Source organism: Hemibagrus wyckioides, linkage group LG01, assembly GCF_019097595.1.
Source record: "Hemibagrus wyckioides isolate EC202008001 linkage group LG01, SWU_Hwy_1.0, whole genome shotgun sequence".
NCBI classification, from domain to species: domain Eukaryota; kingdom Metazoa; phylum Chordata; class Actinopteri; order Siluriformes; family Bagridae; genus Hemibagrus; species Hemibagrus wyckioides.
In genome coordinates, this window is record NC_080710.1 from 21982799 (window position 1) to 22004736 (window position 21938).

Genomic DNA, 21938 nt, shown 5'->3' on the forward strand with positions numbered 1-21938 from the left:
GCAGCCATGGCCAGTGAGCCGAGAAGGGAGGGAATGAAGGAGGGACAGAGGGAGTGAATAAATGGATCTGTAAATCAGCTGTGAGTGGGAGCTATGTGAAGCCTCTGACTTTTGTTTATGCCCAGTGCTGGAGGCTGCTCTGAAAGTTTTACAAAGGCTTGTAATGAATGTGACATATTGCCCTTGGACATGGATTTCAGCCAATCTCTCTCTCTCTCTCTTTCTCTCTCTCTCTCTCTCTCTCTCTCTCTCCCTCCCTCTCTCTCTCTCTCTCTCTCTGACACACACACACTCAGAGCTGATATGAGATTTTATAAGGCACCTTCATATTTGTGTGCCACAGAGCACGGACTGCACTGTCAATCGCTCTATATCTCCGTATATATCAGTAGACCGTGATGTTGTGTTTGTTGTCATACACAACCAGTTGGATACCACAATTGAAAATTAAGCTCGCTTTCAAGTTCCGTCTTTATGTTCTTGTTTTCAGATGTAAACCTGTTCCACATTGGTAACTCAACTAAAATTTGACTAACGTGATTGAACTGTGTCCAGAAACCATTAGTGATGACTTTATTATTACTTTTGAAGTGGAGAATAGATATATACTTCTCATACTCTTTTTTCATCATTGACTTTTTAATAAGCCCTGTTGTCACTTCACTAATCAGACTAGAAATGTGTAAATGTGTTTGTGAAAACTTCAGGTAAGTAATTAACATAAATACATGTGATTGACAGGAACATCTGCTCAAGGAACAGGAGTGCTTCATTTTTGGAGTTTCGGGAATTATTACTGATTATTTTATTTTTTTTAAGTATGATCTGCTGAATTACTTTACTGGGTCAGTATCTGTTCTGTTTCTGCCAGTTTAGGACCTCTGATGTAACATTATAGACATTAAGTTAGAGAAGAAGACAAACAACTGGTACATGGGATAAACCATCCTAGCGTTCAATACTGTAATGTCATCAGTGTTTAATTTTCCGCATTCTTCTTGCATACTCCACAAATATTCTAATCTGTAATCTGTGTCTTTCTGTCTCTTTCAGTTGGAGTCTGCTCTAGGTGCAAGCATACTGCAGGTGGGTGTGGATGAGTGTGACTATGCAGACTGCAGTCCCGCAGGTGGCTGTTCCAGCAGGGTTACGTTTAGTGACACTCCGTCAGTTCTGAACGGTGGGAACACTTCCCTGGTCTCTGTATCAGCCACAGTCACAGCTCTGTGTGGCTGCCTGGCCAGAGAGAGCAAACACATGTCCTGCTCCTCTTACCCTCACAGCCCCTGCCTTAATGGAGGCACTTGTGTGGATACAGACATGGGCTACAGGTAATATCAGTGTGGACAATATGATGTATTGATATAGTGGTATCACAGTGCACTTTTATAAAAAGCTGATCATTCATTTTTTTCTACATTTTACCTTTTAAATATTTAATGATAATGCTTTAACATATATAAGCTAAACATACTTTTAACCACACTAAATATTGTGATTTATAATATACTCATGTTGTGAAAATGTTCAATATTTTCTGCCAATCTGTGCTTTTTCTAGTTGTCAGTGTCCACCCTTGTATGATGGGCCAGAGTGCCAGCAGACTAAGCACACATTTTTGGGAGATGGCTATGCCTGGTTCCCTCCCATAAAGCCTTGCTTCAAGAGCCACATCTCTCTGGAGTTCATCACAGAGTCAGCCGATGGCCTGCTACTGTACAACGGCCCCCTCGGTGTCCACCAGCCTGGAGACAAGGGGGACTTCATTGCTCTTGGTACTTTACCCAAATGCCAAAACATATTTTATTTAGCTCCCCTGCAGTGTTTTCATTTCTACTCGTAAAGAACAACCAGTGAGTTGAAATCTTACTAATGAAAAACAGGACAAAGCAATCGATACTGTTTTGATTGAGGGTTTGTACATTGGCTATGCAAAAAAATTAATTTTCCTTAACAATTAGCTGTGGGACAAAGATTCAATAGATGATGATGATGATGATGATGATGGTGAAGGATGAACACTTAATGATGAATTGATCTGAATGGAAATGTCTATGGTCAGCACTGTAAGGGCAAGTAGAATAAGAGACAAGGGCCTCCAATAAAGGTCAAACTTTGCACATATGCTGTCCTATCTGTTCTGCTATGACCTCATATGACTCAAGAGGGTTTCCTGAACAGGCCTTAAAACAGCTTAGATCGTCAGTATGCTCTGTGCTGCCTGTAGGCACTTAATTATCGAGCTGGCCTTGTGCTGTCCTGATTGGAGGGAAAAAATCGAACTTGACCACAAATTGATTGCACTGAAACATTTTTTTGCCACCAGGGGTCTGGCTCAAACCGAAACGCTACAGGACTCGATGCGCTGTCAGGTTGTGATGAATTAGTCTGGGGGAAATGAGAAATAGCATCACCGTTGAAGCATATAAGAGAATGCATTAAGAGTTGACAGTGGAGAGGCTTGGTCAGGACATTAACACACTTACAAGTGATAGATTGACTCACTTAGTAAAAGTTTGAGAGCTCACTAATCCAGCATGGTGTCTCATCATCAGATCTCTGTCCTTCTCTCTGAAATGATATCATCTCTGTCTTTTCTAGAGCTCAAGAAAGGTGTCCCAGTGTTGAGTGTTAATCACGGCTCAGGCACTGTCACATTGCAGCTTCCTGCACACACCTCTCTGTCTGACCGCAGATGGCATCACCTCGATATCATCAGCGATGGAAAGGTAGGACACGGCCTAGGGACAGTTTTTGCTAAAAGCTCATAGAGAAAAGATTCTGTGCTATAGACAAAGTCTCAAAGTCTGAATTGAAGCAGCACTGCTGAAAAATCCAGTTTGGTCTGACCAGTTTCCAGCTAAATGACAGATCATCGTCATACACATATATTTAAGAAAATAAAACAACAGTAAGGCAATTAGAAAATCATACATTTTGTTCAATTTATTTATTAACGAAAATATCTTGCTAGGAAAAGATGGAGCTAGGAAACAGTATTCAAATATCAAATTTGCATTTTCTTTAGATTTGCCTTTCAAAACATAAGCAAATGCAAATCAAAATCAGAAAAGTCAAATAAAAATTAAAATAAAGAATTTATGAAAAGGATTCCTAGGAAAAAGTCACATTCAGCGTATGGCAAAGCACAGCTACCTCTCACACTTGGATTTATGTGAAGTGAAGTAAAGAGATGTAAAGAGATGTGGAGTAGATGTAAGTTGAATCACAACAGAAGTGATGAACTGTAAAAAGTGCATCAAGTCAGGTTTTTTTTATGCTTCTGAAATTGTTAAAAGTTTAAATAGCTGCTATGATTGCCACTTTTAGCAAAACTTAAATAGCTAGAAAATGATGGTGAGTATGTACTAGCATTGAATGTTTAACATCAGTGTAGAAAATTAAACATTTGAGTAGAACGTATAAATATTTTTATATGTTTGGCCACTCTAAATGTGTCTAGTTTTTCCCTGAAAACTCATGGGAGCTTGAACTTCGCATTTGCATTAAGGGTTCTAAAAAACAGAAAAATATGTTTTTAAAGTTAAATATTCCCCCAGCAAGTACATTTATTTAATACAACACTGAACAAATTATTGTCTTAAAGGTAATATGTATATAATTTAATTGTCCAAAATTAACATTCAAATACTTTTGTTAGCTTTGTCAGCTACAAAGTCTGCCATCTTTAATCAGCTTGTCCAGAGTTTGGAGCTGGTCAGAGCAAGCTGGATTTTCCAGCAGTGTATGATGAGAGAGTGCCAAATGACAGATTATCGTATCTTTGCACTACTCACAAGTTAAATGCACTTTAATCACTGAAGTTTATGTTAAACTGTATATTTAGTTAGTGTAAATACAGTTGAGTGTACACTCCATATTTACTGAGTGTGTAAATATAATTTACAGGAAGTACACTTGATTGTGGACCATTGCTCTGGAGCCATGGTAAATGAGGTGGAGGGTTTGGGAGTGGACATGTTTGAGACAGACCAGTCAGTGTGCAAGGTGTCTGCACATAGTCCGGGCAATGAGAGGTAAAATAAAGGATTTTCATTTTATTATTGTTACATCCTTTCTTTTTCCAGTCACAAGAGTGTGCACTAAGTTACTACACCCTTTCATATGAACAGTAATATATGAGATTTACCACCTAGAAAGCATGCAGATGGCTTTAAAGTACAATTGTTAAGATAGCTTTAGGGATACAATTTACTTGAACAGTTTTTGCACTCCAGACCTCATTACTTACAGGAAATAACTTCTGCAAACAATACTTCAATTAATTAAATATTAAACTAGAGCTGATTTCCATGTTACAGGTTACAGAATTGCAATTTTTGACCATATAGATGGGTTTCCTATTGAGTCTGATTCCTTGCCAGGTTTCTTTCTAATATCATCTGATTTTTTTTCCTTGCCACAGTCACCTCTGGTTTGCTCAATAGGGTTGTAAAATTTATATATTTCTGTAAAGCTGCTTTGTGACTTGAGTATGTCCTTTATGAAATAAAATGCTATACAAATGATAGATAGATAGATAGATAGATAGATAGATAGATAGATAGATAGATAGATAGATAGATAGATAGATAGATAGATAGATAGATAGATAGATTGATTGATTGATTGATTGATTGATTGATTTAGGACAATTTGTTTATATGTGACATATGTGTGTGTCATTAGTGTGTTATTTTCCTGATGTCAGCTCAATAATTGTATTGTTTGTTCTTTTTGTAGATTCCTAAATCTGAATCAGCCTCTACAGCTTGGAGGAGTGAAGGACACGTATCCACTGCGTCATACACACACGCACTATAAAGGGTTTGTGGGCTGCATCAGAAACCTGGTGGTGGACACTCAGGTATGGAGATTATACTTGTTTTCAGTGTAGATTATTTACTTTCATGATTTCAAGAATCTCTCTCCTCAGCAGTGTTAACATTGATATCGAGAAGGAAACTATTCTTCAAGCAGCAATAAAAAACAATAAGACAAAGGTCTGGTGTGACTTAATTACCTAATAATAAGCAAGTTCTCTTTTTTTTACTGAAAAACAAGACCATTGTCCCGTAAACTTCTTTTCTATAGGCACGCAAGACTTCACAGGTTGAAGTTCACCCAGACAAAGTGGTCAAGTGAAAGAAACTTTTACCAGAAGCAAATGTCTGTCTTTTACATCCTCTGTCTGTTAAAAGACATCATTCATTAGCTCATATAAAAGAATAATTTTCTGTAAAATCTAGCAACAAGGACACACACATGCTGGTACTGCACATCCTGGTGTTTCTCTAGGCACTGACTCAGCTATGCAGGTTGGAGCTAAATATTGACGTCTGAACTAAATATTTTAATAAATGAAGCTCATCCCTGTTCAAAAATGAAGGTTGTTCTGTTTTTAACAGCAATATGGTAATCAAAGTGAAACAGTTTAATAAAAAGTGACACTAGAGCACCATGGGCATCTGTTTGCTTATGAGCGTCTCCTCCAATTATGTTGAGGTGCCCAAAAGTGTTATATAAGCAGCAGTCTAAAAAATCTAAGCTTACTGCCTTTATAAGACTCCAAAGAAGCCCGTGGTTTATCAAGTGTCAGCTGGCGCAGGCTCTTAAGCTTCACGTGTCTAATTTTCTGATCTTTCATATACACTTAATTTGTGAGTGCAAACATATGACTGATTGTCAGATATATGCTGATGTGGGTTTATGCCACTTTCCTCTCTTTTTACCAAAGCTTGTGGAACGGCTCATACTGGTGTGCATAAGCAGGTTAGTTATCTAACACTATCAAGAATCAAGCAGGAATCTGATTGGATCCTCTCATCCTTACACATGCATAAAGTAGCACACTTTACCCCCGTCTTTTTCATCCGTTTTCACAAACACAGAGTTGACACTCTTTCAGCATGTGGGTGAGGGATTTATTTCCCACCTCATGACAAGTCTGAGTCACACAGACTATTTTCTGACATGTCAGACATTTTTGTCAAGTGTGTAGAAGGTTGCAGCATAGCATGACATTTTGTGATGATCTCAAGAGAAATGTCGTACTATTATGCCCAAATTGGATGTGTAATTGTGTAGTTTGACCGGCTGTGCTAGCTGACACTTAATTATACCATTTTATAATGGCATGTACCATGATGGAGATACTTCATATTTGAAAATCTTGTCAGTATCTTGCACTTACTTGAGGCAATGTGGGAAGTTTGGTAAATGACTGCAAAATAGTAAAATTAGACTAACCTCTGTGTCTCAGGATTGGAGAATATGACATATCAAAATACACCGGTGAGGTCACCCGTAGTGCTGACTCAGACTCATTTGTGTGTGTGTGTGTGTGTGTCCTTGGTCAGGTATATGACCTGAGCAGTGCAGCGGAGAGTATGAACAGTGCCCCCGGGTGCAGTCTGACTGATGGAGTGTGTATGACGACGGGAGGGCCCTCCTGTGGCCTGCGTGGAAAGTGCCTTGGGGAATGGGGCTCCTTCAGCTGTGACTGCCACCCCGGATACAGCGGACACAAGTGTGACAAGGGTGAGTCGGGATGCGTTTTAAAATTTACAAGTTGATAGCATTGAAAACCTGCATTTTTAGTCACTTTCAGTCACTTTTCCATTGTCTACAACCATCACTACTTAATTGCTGCCAACTGCTGCTACTGTATATTTACATATGTTTACTAGAATCCTTTTATTGTTTACATCCTCTTGTTTGCACAGTGGTCAATTACAGACTTTTACAGTCTATTATTGCCCACTAGTCGGTGCTATTTTATGGCCTGTAGTAATTTGTATTGTCTTTTGTCTTGCACTGTTTAGTACAAGGTTGCACACTATGCACTTTATGTGACTGGGACAACTTACTCTGTAATCCTTAACTCTCTGTTGTTTTATGTAGCACCAGGGTCCTGCAGAAACGTTTTTTTTTTTTTATTTTAATATGTACTACGTCAGCTATATATGGTTGAAATGATAAAAGCTTCTTGATTTCTCCTTCTCTTGTTCTGGTTATCAGAAGTATGAAGGAATCACAGTGATTTTAGCAGTATTAAAACTAGTAAAGACATACAGTATCATAGCAACTGCATTTGTAAACACACAGGGAAAAAAGCTTCATTTTCCTACAGGATGTTACAGTTCTGTTTTTATTTTTTGTTAAACATTTTCCTGCCATGTTGTAAAGTCTGTCTGTGTGTGTGTGTGTGTGTGTGTGTGTGCGTACACTTTAGCTCTTCCTGAGTGGTCCTTTGAGAAGGAGAGCATGCTCAGGTACCAGCTGAGAACAGGAATCAGTCCACGTAGGACACACGCACAGCTCCTCATCAGAACCCGCTCCTCATCAGGCTTCCTGCTCAGCATGAACTCCCGGGACTCCAATGAGTTCATCATCCTGGAGGTGAGGGGTAGATACACACACACACACACACATACACAATTATATAGATGCCCAGGGGGGCCCTCTACAAATTTCCAGGCTCACTCTGCAAATGCAGTCCATCCATGTAAACTTGAAACTTGAAACTTATCACTCAGTTTCTTAACCTGTCATGCATTTAGTTCAGGCTTCTTTATTTCGGGACCCAGATTAGGTCTGGTCATTCATTCCTCCCACTGTGATATCCCAGAATTTCACGATATCATGCTAAGTATTGTTGTCCACAGCAACACTACTGCACTATTAACATCTTCATCTATGTGTTCACGTAGATAATAGATGGCTACGTGTGTGTCCGTGCCAACCTGGGTGATGGCCCAAACACACTGAAGCTGGGGAGCCAACGAGTGGATCACGGCCAGTGGGTCCTGGTCAGCTTGAGTCGCAGTGACAACGTGTTCACCCTGCAACTGGAGCAAGGCGGGGGGTCACGAGAGGTCACTGGGGTGCTGGGAAATAAAAAGGAGATTGTAGTACATTCCTCTAATGTGCTTCTGGGAAACGGTGCTTCACACAGCACACAGGACGACTTCCAAGGTGCGGCTCAGTCTCAGTCTCCTGCTCCACCTCTCTCTGCTTAATGTCTAATCCATGTCTCTCTTACTGGATAAGGAAGACACAGCGAGCTTGTTTTAGTAACAGCAAACTTGTCAAACGTAGCCACATGTGCCAGAACTTTAATCTTAATAGTACATGCTGATCTGGTGAGCTGCAGATTCTCTGGAGGTGAGTCACAAATAATGCGCATAGGCAGCACCACAGAGAGTTACAGCAGCATTATGTTATACTCAATGCAGGGTGAAAACAAAGTGAAGAGAAAACCATTTAGGATTTTCACCTGATGGCATTTGGATCAAGAAATAATTATCAGGAACAAGAAAACATTACTCCAGTTGTGTCCAGAAAGGGCCAGTGTGTGTGTAGGTTTTTCATTCCAGCCAGCAGACTCTACAATTGAGTGTACTGAATACAAAGATCAGCTGGAATTCAGGTGTGGATCATGTCTGATTGGAATGAAATCCTGCACACACAGTGGCCCTTTCTGGATAATACTGGACACCTCTCATCTAAAAGATTCTTATAAAACTGTGATCGAGGTACCTAAATTTGCCATAAATTTCAATTTGAAAATAAAACCTTCAGTCACTACACTAACAAACACTGGTGTTTCAGTGAAACATTTTCAAGTCAGAGACCTCATAAGGACGATTCAGGGATGACTGTGATTTACTCTATAATAATCTACACTATATGTAGCCAATCCTGTGTAGCTCAGTTCCTCGGCAAGAGAAATTAAAAATTCAACATGAATTCATAGTTACATTAAACTATAAGCAACAGTTATTTGTTGAAAATAAAAAGTAGAAAGTGCTCTAATGGTCTCTATGTTTTGTCCTCTCTGTATCTTTCTTTTCTCTGCCTTTCATATCTGTACTCTTTCTGTATTGGTTCTTCCCAGTTTCATCACAACTCTTTATGATGCATGTAAATTTGTGTGTGTGTTGCTGTGCAGGCTGTATGCGGGACGTAAGGCTGAACGGTCACTCTTTGCCACTGGATGGTCAGAGCAGTGAGTTTGTCATGGTATTAGAGCGGCGGGGAGTTCAGGCAGGATGCCACTCCGATGCTTGTCGTACTAAGCCATGCCAGAAGCCACTGTACTGCGTGGATCTGTGGAGGAAGCATGAGTGCAGGTGAGACTACATACAGCGTACACTGCAAAACTAACGTGAAAGTGGCTAAACTTTTAGAAACCACTGAAAACAGAGAGCATGTTAGTGTCCTTTAAATAGAAATGGCCTGTTTATTTTATTTTTTTTTTTAATAAAAGTTGAGTCATGCTAGTAATAAAAGTTGAGTCATGCTATATTTATTGGCTTGTCTGTACTTTATTTTTAAAAAATCACATGGGTATTTGTGTGTCTCCAGAAATATTCAAAATGTTGCTTATATATAAATAAGATAATCTATATATATAAGATAAGGTTAAGTGAATGCCCGTATAAAGAGTATATCTTCTTATGAATAATATTGTTCTGCTTCTTTAGCATGTACTCTACATGGCTGTCTTTTCTCCATGCAGGTGTCCAGCAGGTCAGTTACTTGTGGTGGATGAACACACAGGGTTGGTGAGCTGTGCCATGTCACCTTGTGGTCTCTCCACATGCCGTAACGGGGGTACCTGCCTGGCCCATTCCACCAAGAGCTACCAGTGTCGCTGCCCAGAGGGCTTCCGGGGCCAGTGGTGTGAGATCAGCCAAGTAAAAACATCACACTTGGCTGCACTCAGCCCCAGCTCCATCCTCGCCATAAGCATGTGCCTGCTTGTGTTCTTCGGTAACTAACACTTGAATTCTCACTTCAATCCCATTCACAATAAATGCATAGCAAACATTTAGATGCAAGGTTTTATTTATTACACAGCTCCATTTCAGAATTATAATCAAGAAAGTAGTTGGACTAGGGTTATACTTATATTACTGTACTTATAAATACTGTTTAAAATGTTCTATGTACATCTAAATACAAAGGAAAAAGGCGATAACATGTAATTGCAGGACCCCTCTGGAGACATCCTTTATCAATTAATAATGTGTGACTACAAATTTAACACATAATAATGAGATCAATAAGTCATGGCCATGAGGCAATAAAAATATATTTGAACATCAGTGACTGATTGCTAGGCTCGGCCTATGCGTATAAATCAATATCATAAACTCAGCAAATGATTCATCATCAGGCTTCTCAATTATAAAACAGGACAACATTTCATGTTACAATTAAACACAAAAAATATACACATTGCACTGACCAATGTTTAACTTACATTTATAAAATTTAAAACCACAATATGAAACATATCTAAATTTCACTTATGAGTAATGCTTATGGGTTATTTTTCAATAAGATTTCATTTTAATTTGGACAATAGACTCACCTATGAAGCTCAGTGATATATTCACAATTATTTGTTCACTGAGCCAGTTTTCAGGGTGTACGGGAAAGACACGGTCTGAAAGAGAGTATTATTTTGTCCTTGGGTGTAGCTAAACCGTCTAATGACTATGGGCATGTTAACCTGAAGAGTGTGATATTGGGCTTGTGCACTTATAACACTGTAGTATTTTCTATCCTTCTGCAGCAAATTTGACAAATAAAATTTAAATTTGGACTACTGGAGTAGTGATAGAGATAGTCTGTTCTTCATTAGCATTATTAGTTGCATAGAGATTTGTTGTGGAAAGAATTTGCATTTGCAGATTTGCATTTGCAGAGGAGTGTCATGGTGCAGAGCCAGAATGCGCTGCGTATGTCATGTATGTGTGTGTGTGTGTGTGTCTGTGTGTGTGTGTGTGTGTGTGTGTGTTTATGCATGCACACAGTTCTGTTGTGTGTCACTTCTGACAGGTGACAGCTACATCGCTAATATGATAGGTTGACAGTTGAGGCTCCCCTTTATAGACCTTATAAACCTGATCAAAGGCATCATGCAGATACAGACCCACATTGCCTCATTTCTGCTCTAATGAGAGTCAAATAAAGCACAACAGAAACAAATGAAGCATTGCTTTTAATGGATACATCATAGTTTGTGGGAGATTGCAGTGTGATGCCAGTAGAGGGCGCCATTTTTTTTTAAAATCTCATTTACTTTAGACACGGACGGTTTTATTAGACAGAACGTTTTTTCTTGTTTGTTTTTGCTTTTTATTTAAATTAAAACTTTCTACAATTAACATTATTTATAGGCATAATAAAATGTAACATCTGCAACAGAATTAGAAAATTGGACCTCTTTCAGAGCCATGACTTTAATGTAATAGTGGGGGGACATACATTATATTGCCAAAAGTTTTGGGACATCTCTCCAAATCATTGAATTCAGGTGTTGTTTTTCAGGGCTTGGGCTTGGCTCCTTAGTTCCAGTGAAAGGAACTCTTAATGCTTGGGGATGACCCCTTCCTGTTCCAACATGACTGCACACCAGTGCACAAAGCAAGGTCCATAAAGACATGGATGAGCAAGTTTGGTGTGGAGGAACTTGGCCTCAACCTGATAGAACACCTTTGGGATGAATTAGAGCAGAGATTGCATGCCAAACCTTCACCTCACAAATGTGCTTCTAGTGGAATGGTAAAAAAAAATCCCATAAACACACTTCTAAAACTTATGGAAAGCCTTCCTAGAAGAGTTGAAGCTGTACCCACACATGGGTAGTTTCAGGTGTGAAGTCTAAAGGGTGGGCAAACTCCATATTAAATTCATGTGCATGTAAAGGCAGACATCCCAGTTTTGGAATTCATCCAGAAGGTGTTCTATAGGGTTGAGATTAGGACAGTCAAGTTCCTCCACACCAATCTCGCTCATCCATGTCTTCATGAACCTTGCTTTGTGCACTGTTGTGCAGTCAAATTAGAACAGGAAGACATCATCCCCAAACTTTTCCCACAAAGTTGGGAACATGAAATTGCCCAAAATGTCTTGGCATACTGAAGCATTAAGAGTTCCTTTCACTGGAACTAAGGGGCCAAGCCCAACCTGTCAAAAAAAACACCTGAATTCAATGATTTTGAAGAGTGTCCAAAAACTTCTGGCAATATAGTGTATGTTGACGATAACAGAGATTAGAACATTTTATTGTATAAAATAAAGCTCTATTCTGATGTGTTGTGATAACAAAAATGTGTTTAGTGCAGTTTTGTAATTATAATATATTGTGCATTGAATTGTGATACAACCATTTCTGTAGAAATAAGAACAGTTGTACTGATTGCATTTTCTCCATTTTCTCCATCCTCATGTTTTATAATGTCATGTTTTCTTCTTTTGCTGCCTGCTGTAGCTGTGCTGGTGGCGGTGACGGTGTGGAACCAGAAGGGCAGTGAGAATAAATTCCGGAAACGCGGTGTGTACCACATTCCAGCTGAGCACGAGAGCTGGGAGGACATCCGGGAGAACATCCTCAACTACAACGAGGAAGGTGGAGGAGAGCAGGACCAGGTACATTGTAATCAATGCACCGACAGGGAAGATACACTAATGATACTTTTACTATCCACTAGATGGCAGCATAGGGTCAGTGAAGTAGGGCAACGGATAAGCAGTGAGATGATGGATGAGTTGAACTTTATGAAAAATTTATATTGATGAGACAGCACAGATGTTAGAGGTCTGAAACATGAAAGTGTATGAATAATACAAGCTGAAGTGAACACAAAAACAAAAAATGGTCAATATGTCAGAGCATATGACATGATAGTGACAATAGCATGGTAGTGTGTGTGGTACTGGTACATTCGGATCAGGTTCCTCAATGATATCGGGGGTTTATTAGAAAACTTTTGGTCCAAATTGGAGCACAATTAATACTTTTGGTTGTTTGTAAGTTGCTTGGTGTCACTCCAAATAATTCAGTGAAAAAAACAGACTTTTTATGTTGGAATTTCATTCATTGTTCCGAACTGTGGTGAAGGAAACCAAAAACACCCAAGCTTGCAGAACACTGAACAATTAGATCATTCCCCCCACTTGTTTCAGTTGTAATAATCTCTCACACAATTAAATTATTCATTCCTTAGCTACTAAGCTTTTCTATCAGGTTGTTGGTAATTTCCTCATTCTCATTTTTCTTCATGCTATTTTTAACCCTCTTTCCCCCAGAATGCCTACGACATCACAGAGCTGAAGAGACCGTTCTGCTCCAGCTTGTCTCAGTCCTCGTCATGCACCACAGCGCCTCTTATCAAGTCGTCTCAGGGCTCTCAGGAGGAAGTGCACCCAGGCGGAGTCCAACCCACCCACCATCACCACAACTCCAGCACTGCTGCCCATTGCGCCATGGACTTCAAGAACTACGTGGCACGCATCATCTGGGAGGCTGATAACGACATCCTGGCCTTTCCCATGGACACCTACCATGTGTATTGCATTGAAGGTGCAGGTTCAAACGCAGGCAGCCTCAGCTCTCTGAGCTCAGCCATCCCAGAGGAAGACTTCAGCTATGATTCTCTGCGGCACTGGGGGCCCAAATTTGAGGGCCTTAAGGAGTTGTATCGAAGGCCTGAGGTGGGTTTTGCAAACACAGATGTCGTGCAGAGCCACAGCCACAATGGGGGCAGGAGCTTCGAGCAACAACACTAACTCGGTGAAAGCCAGTGAAACCACAGCTTGCTGTGTTTGTGTGTGTTATTTACTGAGTTAAAGCAATGACATGTTACATGGAGTCAATCTCTTCTCTTGCTGGACTGCCAGAAAATCTTTAAGAGGAAGAGAAGCCTGGCGACTGGATAGCAGGCGTGCTTTATTTATTGAGTTTACTCAGTGTGAGCTGTTAGTAGTGCTGTATTTATTTTATCCTTGACATGTTTTACAGAGGGAACAAAGCCACAGTATAGCTATTTTTACACTTAAATGCATTTTCTGTCAGGATACCCCAGAGCTACATGTCCACATCTTTAGTGACCGAAAAACAAACACACTTAATAACACTTTGCAGTCAATACAGGAGAGTTTTCCGGATTGATAAGCAAAGTCAGAATTACTCTAAGCAACAGTAAATGAATCCTTTATGGTGTGCTGATGCTCCATGGTGGTGCATTGGGTAGCATTATCACCTCACAGCGCCCTGGTTCGAATCTGGTTACTGGTTCTGTGTGGTGAAGTTTCACCTGTTCTCCTTCTATCTGTGGATTTCCTTTATGTTCTCTGATTCATGGCACCTCCTAAAAACATGCCAGTAGGTAAATTGGCTCTAAATTGCCCCCAAGTGTGAATGAGTATGTTGAGGATACCCTGCATGGACCAGCATGACATGGCACATCCAGCCACTGCCTCATGCCTACTATGCCCAGGATAAGCTCTGGAGCCATCTTTACCCTAACCAGAAAAAAAGCACTTACTGAAGTTTAATGAAAGAATAAATGATATTCCATAACACATACCATTGCAGCTACCGAGCAAATTCCACAATGGGTGTTGTGTTTTCTTTTTTCATCCAACCTTTTTTCCTCATTTGAGGGGCTGTGTGAAGTATCCTCTTCATACACTTCAATCTGATCTGATGAATTAAATCTACAAAACGCTCTGCGTTCCTGACGAACTTGCATCGGTGTGCACGCTGCAGCATTTTGGGTGGATTTTAAAAAGCGAAATATACAATCACAAAAAATTTGTCATTGTTTAAAAAAACTTTTCAATGCTTTAAATTAATATAGTTCTATTTTTTGATATGTGGAAGAACCTCTCTGAAAATTCAACTTTATATTTTGTATGAATCTGAAAGAAAGTGTTACCATTGAATGGGTGTTATTTGATATTTCACTTGTTTCATTAGCTGATTGTTTTCAACTTCAACATTGTGTTGCATTGTGACTTCAAAACTAACCGTGCAGTGACATGCACAAGTTCAGTGCAGGACTACTCCTGTGTTGGTGATTAGAGTTAAGAATAAAATCCAGTTCAGGAGCACAGTGGACAAACCTGGGCCTGTTTCACAACTCTACAGCATTCAATGCAAATGAAACACAGAGTGTGGGAACACTACCACATGCACCAGCATTCCACTCTGTCCCTGTCACAACCATTCTAATGTCCATAATACTGCATACATCTAATTACTGACCCTATGACCTTGTGTGTATATATGTATATTTTCTAGGAATTTAATGTCAAGTACTCCTTTTTGCATATACGTTTTAATAAATAAAGCTTTCCTTAAAGCATTTCAAAATGTTCAATCACTTTGTCTTAAGCTAAAGCAAACGTTTTTATTTACAAGTAGTATAGCACTGCTGAATGGAAGTCTAACAAAACAAGACCCATGTATTTTTTTGGGGGGTCTAAAACAGTCGCATGTGGCACGCTTGAGGGAAAAAAGCGGCACCTCTTTGTGAGACTGATTGCTGCTGCTGTGTGTGTTGAGGGGGTGTTTTAGGGTAGCTAAAGCCTTCAGAGGTCTCACAACTACACAAAGACTCACACAACAGTGGCTTTGTGAGAAAAGGAGCCTAATGGCTTCTACACCAGCCAGCTGTCTGGAAAACACAGCTACAAGACATGGGCTAAAAACACATGTGGAGTACAAGTGCAACATTAACTGCATTTCAAACTATACATGTGTGTTTGTGCGCACACAAAACTTTTCCATTATTTCTCCATACTAAAGTAGCTTATGGTCCTTTGTATCTCTTCTGTTTAACAGGAAAGTGATAAGATTTTTATAAATCTGGCTTTTTGAGATACAAATGTGAATCTAGCACTACTCCATTTTAATCATCAAGTCCACATCTGGGAGTTTAGCTAAAAATTGAGGAAACATAGAAATGGTCCTTTGAAGCTTTAGATAACTCCGTCATGCTTGTATTTCAACTACATTCAACGCAATATAGACCCAACTCAAATCATTCAAAGACTGTAATGAAACATGACAGGTGCAGTTACCACACCAACAGCTGAACTCCATATTCAACAGCAGCCATCTTGATTATCAAATGCGAGCACAGCAACAGTATGTGGGCTCAGAAAGAATCAAATCTGATTAAAATACCAATTTAGATTCTCATTTGCAAAATCTCTAGTCTTGTCCATTTTTGACAAACCATTAAAATACGCAAACCTGAAAAGTTTACACACACAATGTATAAACTGAATATGAATCAATTTTCTCACACGTGAAAGACTTAATATTTTATTTAGCTGGAAACAGATGTACCATCCTGCAATATCTATCCTCATTTATCCATTTCCCAGTAGTAACTCAATACAAAAAATTCCTATCAATGCTTTAATAGTTCATATTTAACCACCAAGACGGAGATCATGTCTTGCCATTACCATATGTACACATATTCTCTTATGTACAGTTTTACACCATCTACATTACAGGCACTGTATTTGACTCCCAGTTTTGAGAGTTCTGAGATTTAAAAAGAAAAAAAAAAAGAAAAAAAAAAAAAATTTATGCTACAAAAGTAAGGTCCAGTATAATACTGCATCCTACCACATTTCATAAATAAGCACCTATTGAATTAAATATTTGCCTTTGGCAAGAAAATGAAAGGAAATTCATGTCATGAAATTCAATAAATTTAAAGATGGCACCATAAATATGCAAAATAATTTTGCAATTTTAAAATAATCAAACTTCTTTCAGAGTGAAATAATAGCCAGTCTAAGGAACATGTTCCTAAGAATTCAAACAATGCAGCACACTTGTGAGAATGATGCGCCTCATCCACACCAGCTTCCGTGTCTCTATGCTGCAGTTCAGCTTCACAATGACCAGAGGTTTAGAGCAGCACTGACTAGAAATCCTATGGCAACATAGTTTAGTCCATGAACATTCAACACTCACTTTTTATACAACTAGAAAAATAAAAAATAAAAAAACACACACCACAATACTACAAAATGAGCAATCTCAGATACAACACTGCATTGCTCTGGGTACATTTGAGAAATGAAAGCCCTACAATCTTGTATAGGGCTTAAATACTTGTAAACAATTTTCTATTCAGTCTTTGAAGAAAGGCACAAATCACGACTTTGAGCGCCATCCTGTGAGGTCATGACCACTGTTATTTAAAACACAGCACCTTGTCTTATCCTGTAAGGCTCTTCAACACTGGTGTTAGGTCCAGTGGTCCTTTGCAGACAAAGAGAAAGGCATGCTTATGCTGTTTGACTGCCAGGTGGCATGGATCAGAAACAGGAACAGCAGTTAGTTCTTGAGCCCTTCACACATTAGTGGGCTTTTCTGTGCTTTTGGGTGGAGTCAGCAGGCCTCCTACAGCTACTGGAGACAATCTGTCCAGGTTCTCCTGCTGTCGCTGCTGAGCATCATTCTACAACACACAAAGCAGCCATGTTCATACCTTTTGATGGACTTGGAGTTGAAGAGACAATAAGAGAGTGAGAAAACAATACTCACCAACATGGACAGATAATCCACGTGAGTTTGGATGTTGTGCCAGTCTTCTGTTGCAACTTTTTTGAACTCCTTCAGGTTTGGCTGGCCATACTCGTTCACAGTTCTCACAAAGGGGGCCATCCAGCGCACACAGCTGGATATACTGTCCCATGTCAGGCCTAATACGAGAGAAAGACGTGAGAGCTACTATTGATATCACTAATTTTACTTAAGCCAAATATTAACTGAAGAACACCCCGATGATCACATATCTACTTTCCTCTGACAGCTAAATGCTTCATCCCATTTACAAAACATTTATCATTTTTACCACCACACATGTTCCAATTAGCAAATTGGATCATTTAATTCATGTTCAATGTCATTTCTACAAGCCAAAATGGTTCAATATAATATAGGAAGAATCAGATGCCAATTTGTATGTATACAATAAAGATGATAAACCATGGTCTTACCAGATACTTTCTGCACTGTTTCAATTGAGGTAAAGTGACAAAATGCAGCAGCAGCCAGAACTCCATACTGGAAATCTAGCGAGTTAATGTCTAGTATACAAAGATCCAGCAACTGTAAAGAGAAAATTTAAACATTAGTACACACAATACTGTACAAATTACACTACTGTAATTACTACAAGGAAAAAAAAATACTAAGTTAAGAACCACACACACACACCTGGGTCATTTGTATGTAGGTTTCCTGAGAAAACTGAGGCACAAGAAAATTTGGTCCTTCCTTCAGAGAGCCCACTTGAGCATAAAGCTTTAACCAAGAGATGGGAGTTTCTGGACAGAGGTGCCAATTTAATGCCTTCAGCATTATCAGCTCCATTTCAAGAATTTCATCTTCATCACAGGCACCATCTGTGACGTATGCAAACTCCTGAAGCTTTGGCGGGTAGATTTCCTGGAATTACAAAACAAATTTAAAAAAAAAAAAAAAAAAAAGACCAAGCACGTTCCACATTTTTTCACATTTATTCAAAATGTTTATTATACTGCAGCCAAGCCAAATGTCTTACCTCCAGTTTAGAAGCAATGAAGAGCGACGTGATGCCAATGAGTTGCAACTGGTTCTTCCCAATGGCTACCTGAGTCAGCATGAAGCGATCAAAGAAGTCCTGAGCCAGGTAAAAGGTCTCACGGTGAAGTGTATACACCTCACTCACCTAAACAGATGAAGAGGCTTAATAAGCAAAATGTTGTGACTTGTATTTTCAAAGTCATAGCTGCTTGGTGTAAGCAGATGTTAATCACAAACCTCTAAAAGCCAGTCAAGGAGAATGGCCCTCATTTTTGGTTGCAGGCTGGGGTGCTGCTGCATGAAGGTTTTATCATGGATATACTTCAGTTCTTTATTCAGCATCTTGATCCACACATCATCTGAGCTAGCCCAGCTGTTAAAAAGGTATAGATGAGACATTAGGTAAATGTGAGGAACAAATCCTAAAAAGAGGACAAAGATTCCCCCATCAAGATGAGTTCATTTTGGGCTATATAATGTAATAAACCAGAATACACTTGAAAGTTTTAAGCAAACCAACATACATGTGCCACAGAACAATTCAGAGATCTGGATATTAGTGAATAACTAAAGCCATATCCAGATTTTAGTGTTTTGGGACAACATCCACTGTTAAAAGATTGACAAAAAATATTTTTCATTTAAAATGTTACATCATGCCAGATCTAATTTATGTACATGTTACACACAGATCTGTACACTTTTAATGCAGTACCAGGGATATTAGCAAATCATAATCATGATGTGCATTACTAATCGCAAATCTCTACATACTAAACATCATTGTACGTAAAGTCATTCGTCCCACGTTCCTACCTGAGGCAAGGCAGTGGAGAGGGCTTGATGAACAGATTCTTGAACCGGAAGCGTTTAAAACCAGACAAGTTACTCGTCTCTTCAAGTTCCTTGTGAGGCGTCTCAACAAGGACACAGGGGCTAACATCTCCTTCCTCCCACCGGTTCTGTAAAGAGAAAAATTAAGAAATTAAGACTACCACAAGTGACGTATAAAATCACGTCAAAGCCTAAGCACCGAAGAGTTAGTACACCGCTCAGTTTTAGGTATACACTTACAAGAAATGTACAATATGTATTGTACATCATATACATCCACCCTTATACTCAACATATATATGTATACACACACACAAGCTAAAAGGATAAGTGAGGAACAAAAGCCCTCAGACCAGATGAACAAAGCTCAATTTGGCGGGAGGAGGCGGGATAAAGGGGGAGGGGCTAACCGTGACGCTGACCAGCTGCTGCGTCATCACGCACACACAATTAACATACTAACACCGATTTATAGAGAACACAGTGCCATGTATATTTAAAATAATACGACTGGAATAATGCATCATTTTCGATCGCTTTCTACTTCTATCGCTTCAGAAGATCTTAAAACAAACGTAACACGACTCACCTGAATTTCATAACTTTGTTTCTTAGCTGTTGGCGTTTTTCTTTTGCACTGCTGATAATAAAGACAGAGAACCACAGAGTTAGTCTTTACTAACACCACGTCGTGTGCTCTATAATCATTATAAAACGCGTGCAATTAAACAGAAAGTTAGTCCTCCTACATCAGATTTTCTCTTCCTGGGGCATGTGGTATTTTGGTCTGCTGTGTTTTCATCTCTTTCTTGAAGTGTGTTACGGCAACTGGACAAAAATAAATAAATAAAACCGTTTGTAAATGAGATCAATTAGACCAATTCGCCAATATGTACAACAAGTTTATACAAAAGAGTGGATTCTCACCTGCGTCTTGACATTTTTCCAATGGCAAATTAGCTCAAACGCCTGAAAGGAAGACAATGCCAAAATGTTATGGGTGAAATATTTCCTAGACACCAAATACATTAATAGTTTTGAGATGAAGTCGTTCAGGTAATGCAGGTCAAAAACCAAAAACAGGCCAAACTGCTGCTAGCTAGGGGAGCACTATCCAACACAACCAACTTAACCAGTCTGCCTTATGGCCGTTTTTCAAAAAATACCACTGAAAATCGTAAATTAATTAAGCACGAAGCCAAAAAAAAGTTCTTCGTTAGGTATTTATTTAGTTATTTCGTGCAAACGTGGAGTGAAATCTTTATAATATAAGAGTTTTCTTCACCAGGGTGAGGTTTGGAGTGTCGACTCCCCGCCAATTTAAGAAGCGGGAGGACAAACCGCCTCCAACAAAACCCGGCCAAAAAGGAATAATACGGTCTTTAAAATCAAATATTTCTCAAAATATAACTACATACCATCTATATTTTGAAGTTGGTAGAAATCAGAACTTTATTTCCCCCTTAATTATTCGTGTCTTTTCCCCTAAACCTGAACAAGAGATTAGCCAAGGAGCTAGCAAACGACCCAAATATTTTACCGCACTATATACTGGCGGGACTGGACCCTGGCTGTCTGTGTCCACGTCTCAAAGCCTCTTGATCTTATATACTCAAACTTACTCTAAATTAACCTTATAAGCAAATCATAGCCACGATCTAGGATGGCAAATAAGACAACTTGTCCAACTAGCAGTGGTATACCTAGGTTAGCTTACTACTAGTTTGCTAGCTGGTGATAACGGGAATTACAAATAATAAACATCGTACTAACACAGTTAAAATCATCTCAAGAGCACCTCCAGGTAAATAAAATATTTTAAAAAGTAAAAATAAAAAATAAAAGCTAGAAACAGTACAGTTTAAGAGAAGCATCTACTCACCAGCTGTAGGATAAATGAACAGACATCAGCTGGCGCCGGCGCCAACCTTTATAAAGGGCGCGAATGCGCATGCGCGAGGTCTGGTCACTTTTGGGCTGTAACTTATTTAAATATTGAATCTTCGCGGTTTTGCGTTTAAGCTAATCGTTTAACTGAAACATCATCCCCATGTAAAGGGATAAATATCGAACAGTTCCAGCACATTTGATCGTGTTTACTACTTATAATTGGAGTTTGAATGTGTGTTTGCTACGTGGATTGGTGTGGTCGTGTTCAGAGGGAGTTTTTTTAAAAAAAGAGCGCTTTTCTTATTTCGCGGTCAAACGAAACTGGCGCCCAAGGACGCTACAGAGGTATTCCGTGAATTTCCCTTACCGAAAAAACACATTTACGCCACATTTAATACTGTTTTATAGTATCAACTGACACTTCCTGATATGAGACCGGTAAAGAGGCGGAGCTTAGTATCTGCACGACCAATCAGATACATTGTTGCAGAAACAACGTGCTGCTGCTTGAAAATGTAAACAAACCCAAGACAGTGAAGTTGTCAAATGTGCTGAAGTTTAATTATTGTGTCTCTTATCACTAAAAATGGACAAAGATAGTGGACAGTATTCCATAGAAGTAGGTTTGGAATCTTCCTAATAAGTTTCTATTGACAAATACGGTTAAAGAGATTTCTTTCAAACTTATTCATAGAAAAAGAAATAGCCTTTATTTGTCACATATACATTACAGGACACTGAAATTCTTTCTTCGCATATCCCATCCTTGGAGGTTGGGGTCAGAGCGCAGGGTCAGCAATCATCCAGCTGGAACAGAGAG

The 21938-nt window shown here is 39.2% G+C and overlaps 2 protein-coding genes across 3 annotated transcripts in view; one reads left to right on the forward strand and one right to left on the reverse strand.

The window, feature by feature from the left end:
• Positions 1 to 15145, forward strand: part of si:dkey-22o22.2 (neural-cadherin) — a 110926-nt gene extending 95781 nt beyond the window's left edge. Inside the window, exons 22-33 of the mRNA XM_058384834.1 lie at positions 1054 to 1331; positions 1561 to 1775; positions 2602 to 2729; positions 3910 to 4037; positions 4744 to 4867; positions 6360 to 6540; positions 7235 to 7401; positions 7713 to 7977; positions 8954 to 9134; positions 9524 to 9777; positions 12287 to 12444; positions 13105 to 15145. Of these exons, the coding sequence (XP_058240817.1) occupies positions 1054 to 1331; positions 1561 to 1775; positions 2602 to 2729; positions 3910 to 4037; positions 4744 to 4867; positions 6360 to 6540; positions 7235 to 7401; positions 7713 to 7977; positions 8954 to 9134; positions 9524 to 9777; positions 12287 to 12444; positions 13105 to 13584 (2559 nt within the window). The 3' untranslated portion in view covers positions 13585 to 15145. The remainder of the gene's footprint in view (positions 1 to 1053; positions 1332 to 1560; positions 1776 to 2601; positions 2730 to 3909; positions 4038 to 4743; positions 4868 to 6359; positions 6541 to 7234; positions 7402 to 7712; positions 7978 to 8953; positions 9135 to 9523; positions 9778 to 12286; positions 12445 to 13104) is intronic.
• Positions 15146 to 16116: 971 nt separating this feature from the next.
• Positions 16117 to 21161, reverse strand: ccne2 (cyclin E2). 2 transcript variants are annotated; one of them, XM_058409581.1, is made up of 11 exons: positions 21111 to 21161; positions 20156 to 20197; positions 19978 to 20056; positions 19818 to 19865; positions 19211 to 19356; positions 18632 to 18767; positions 18393 to 18539; positions 18047 to 18277; positions 17827 to 17938; positions 17372 to 17529; positions 16117 to 17285 (listed from the first exon to the last, which is right to left on the reverse strand). In XM_058409581.1, the coding sequence occupies exons 2-11, from the start codon at positions 20167 to 20169 to the stop codon at positions 17178 to 17180; spliced, it is 1179 nt and encodes a 392-aa protein (XP_058265564.1). In that variant the 5' UTR covers positions 20170 to 20197; positions 21111 to 21161; the 3' UTR covers positions 16117 to 17177. The 2 variants fall into 2 exon arrangements, with proteins under 2 accessions (XP_058265564.1, XP_058265480.1); XM_058409497.1 differs by having other exon boundaries at positions 19818 to 19868.
• Between the last annotated feature and the right edge of the window lie 777 nt (positions 21162 to 21938).

Bases quoted from the DNA above. Each gene is read 5' to 3' on its own strand.
- ccne2 (XM_058409497.1), bottom strand. The intron at 19,357-19,817 runs GTGAGTCGTGTT...TTCTCTTTACAG, and splicing joins AACAAAGTTATGAAATTCAG to AACCGGTGGGAGGAAGGAGA. The intron at 18,278-18,392 runs GTAAGACATTTG...TTGTAATTCCAG, and splicing joins TCATTGCTTCTAAACTGGAG to GAAATCTACCCGCCAAAGCT.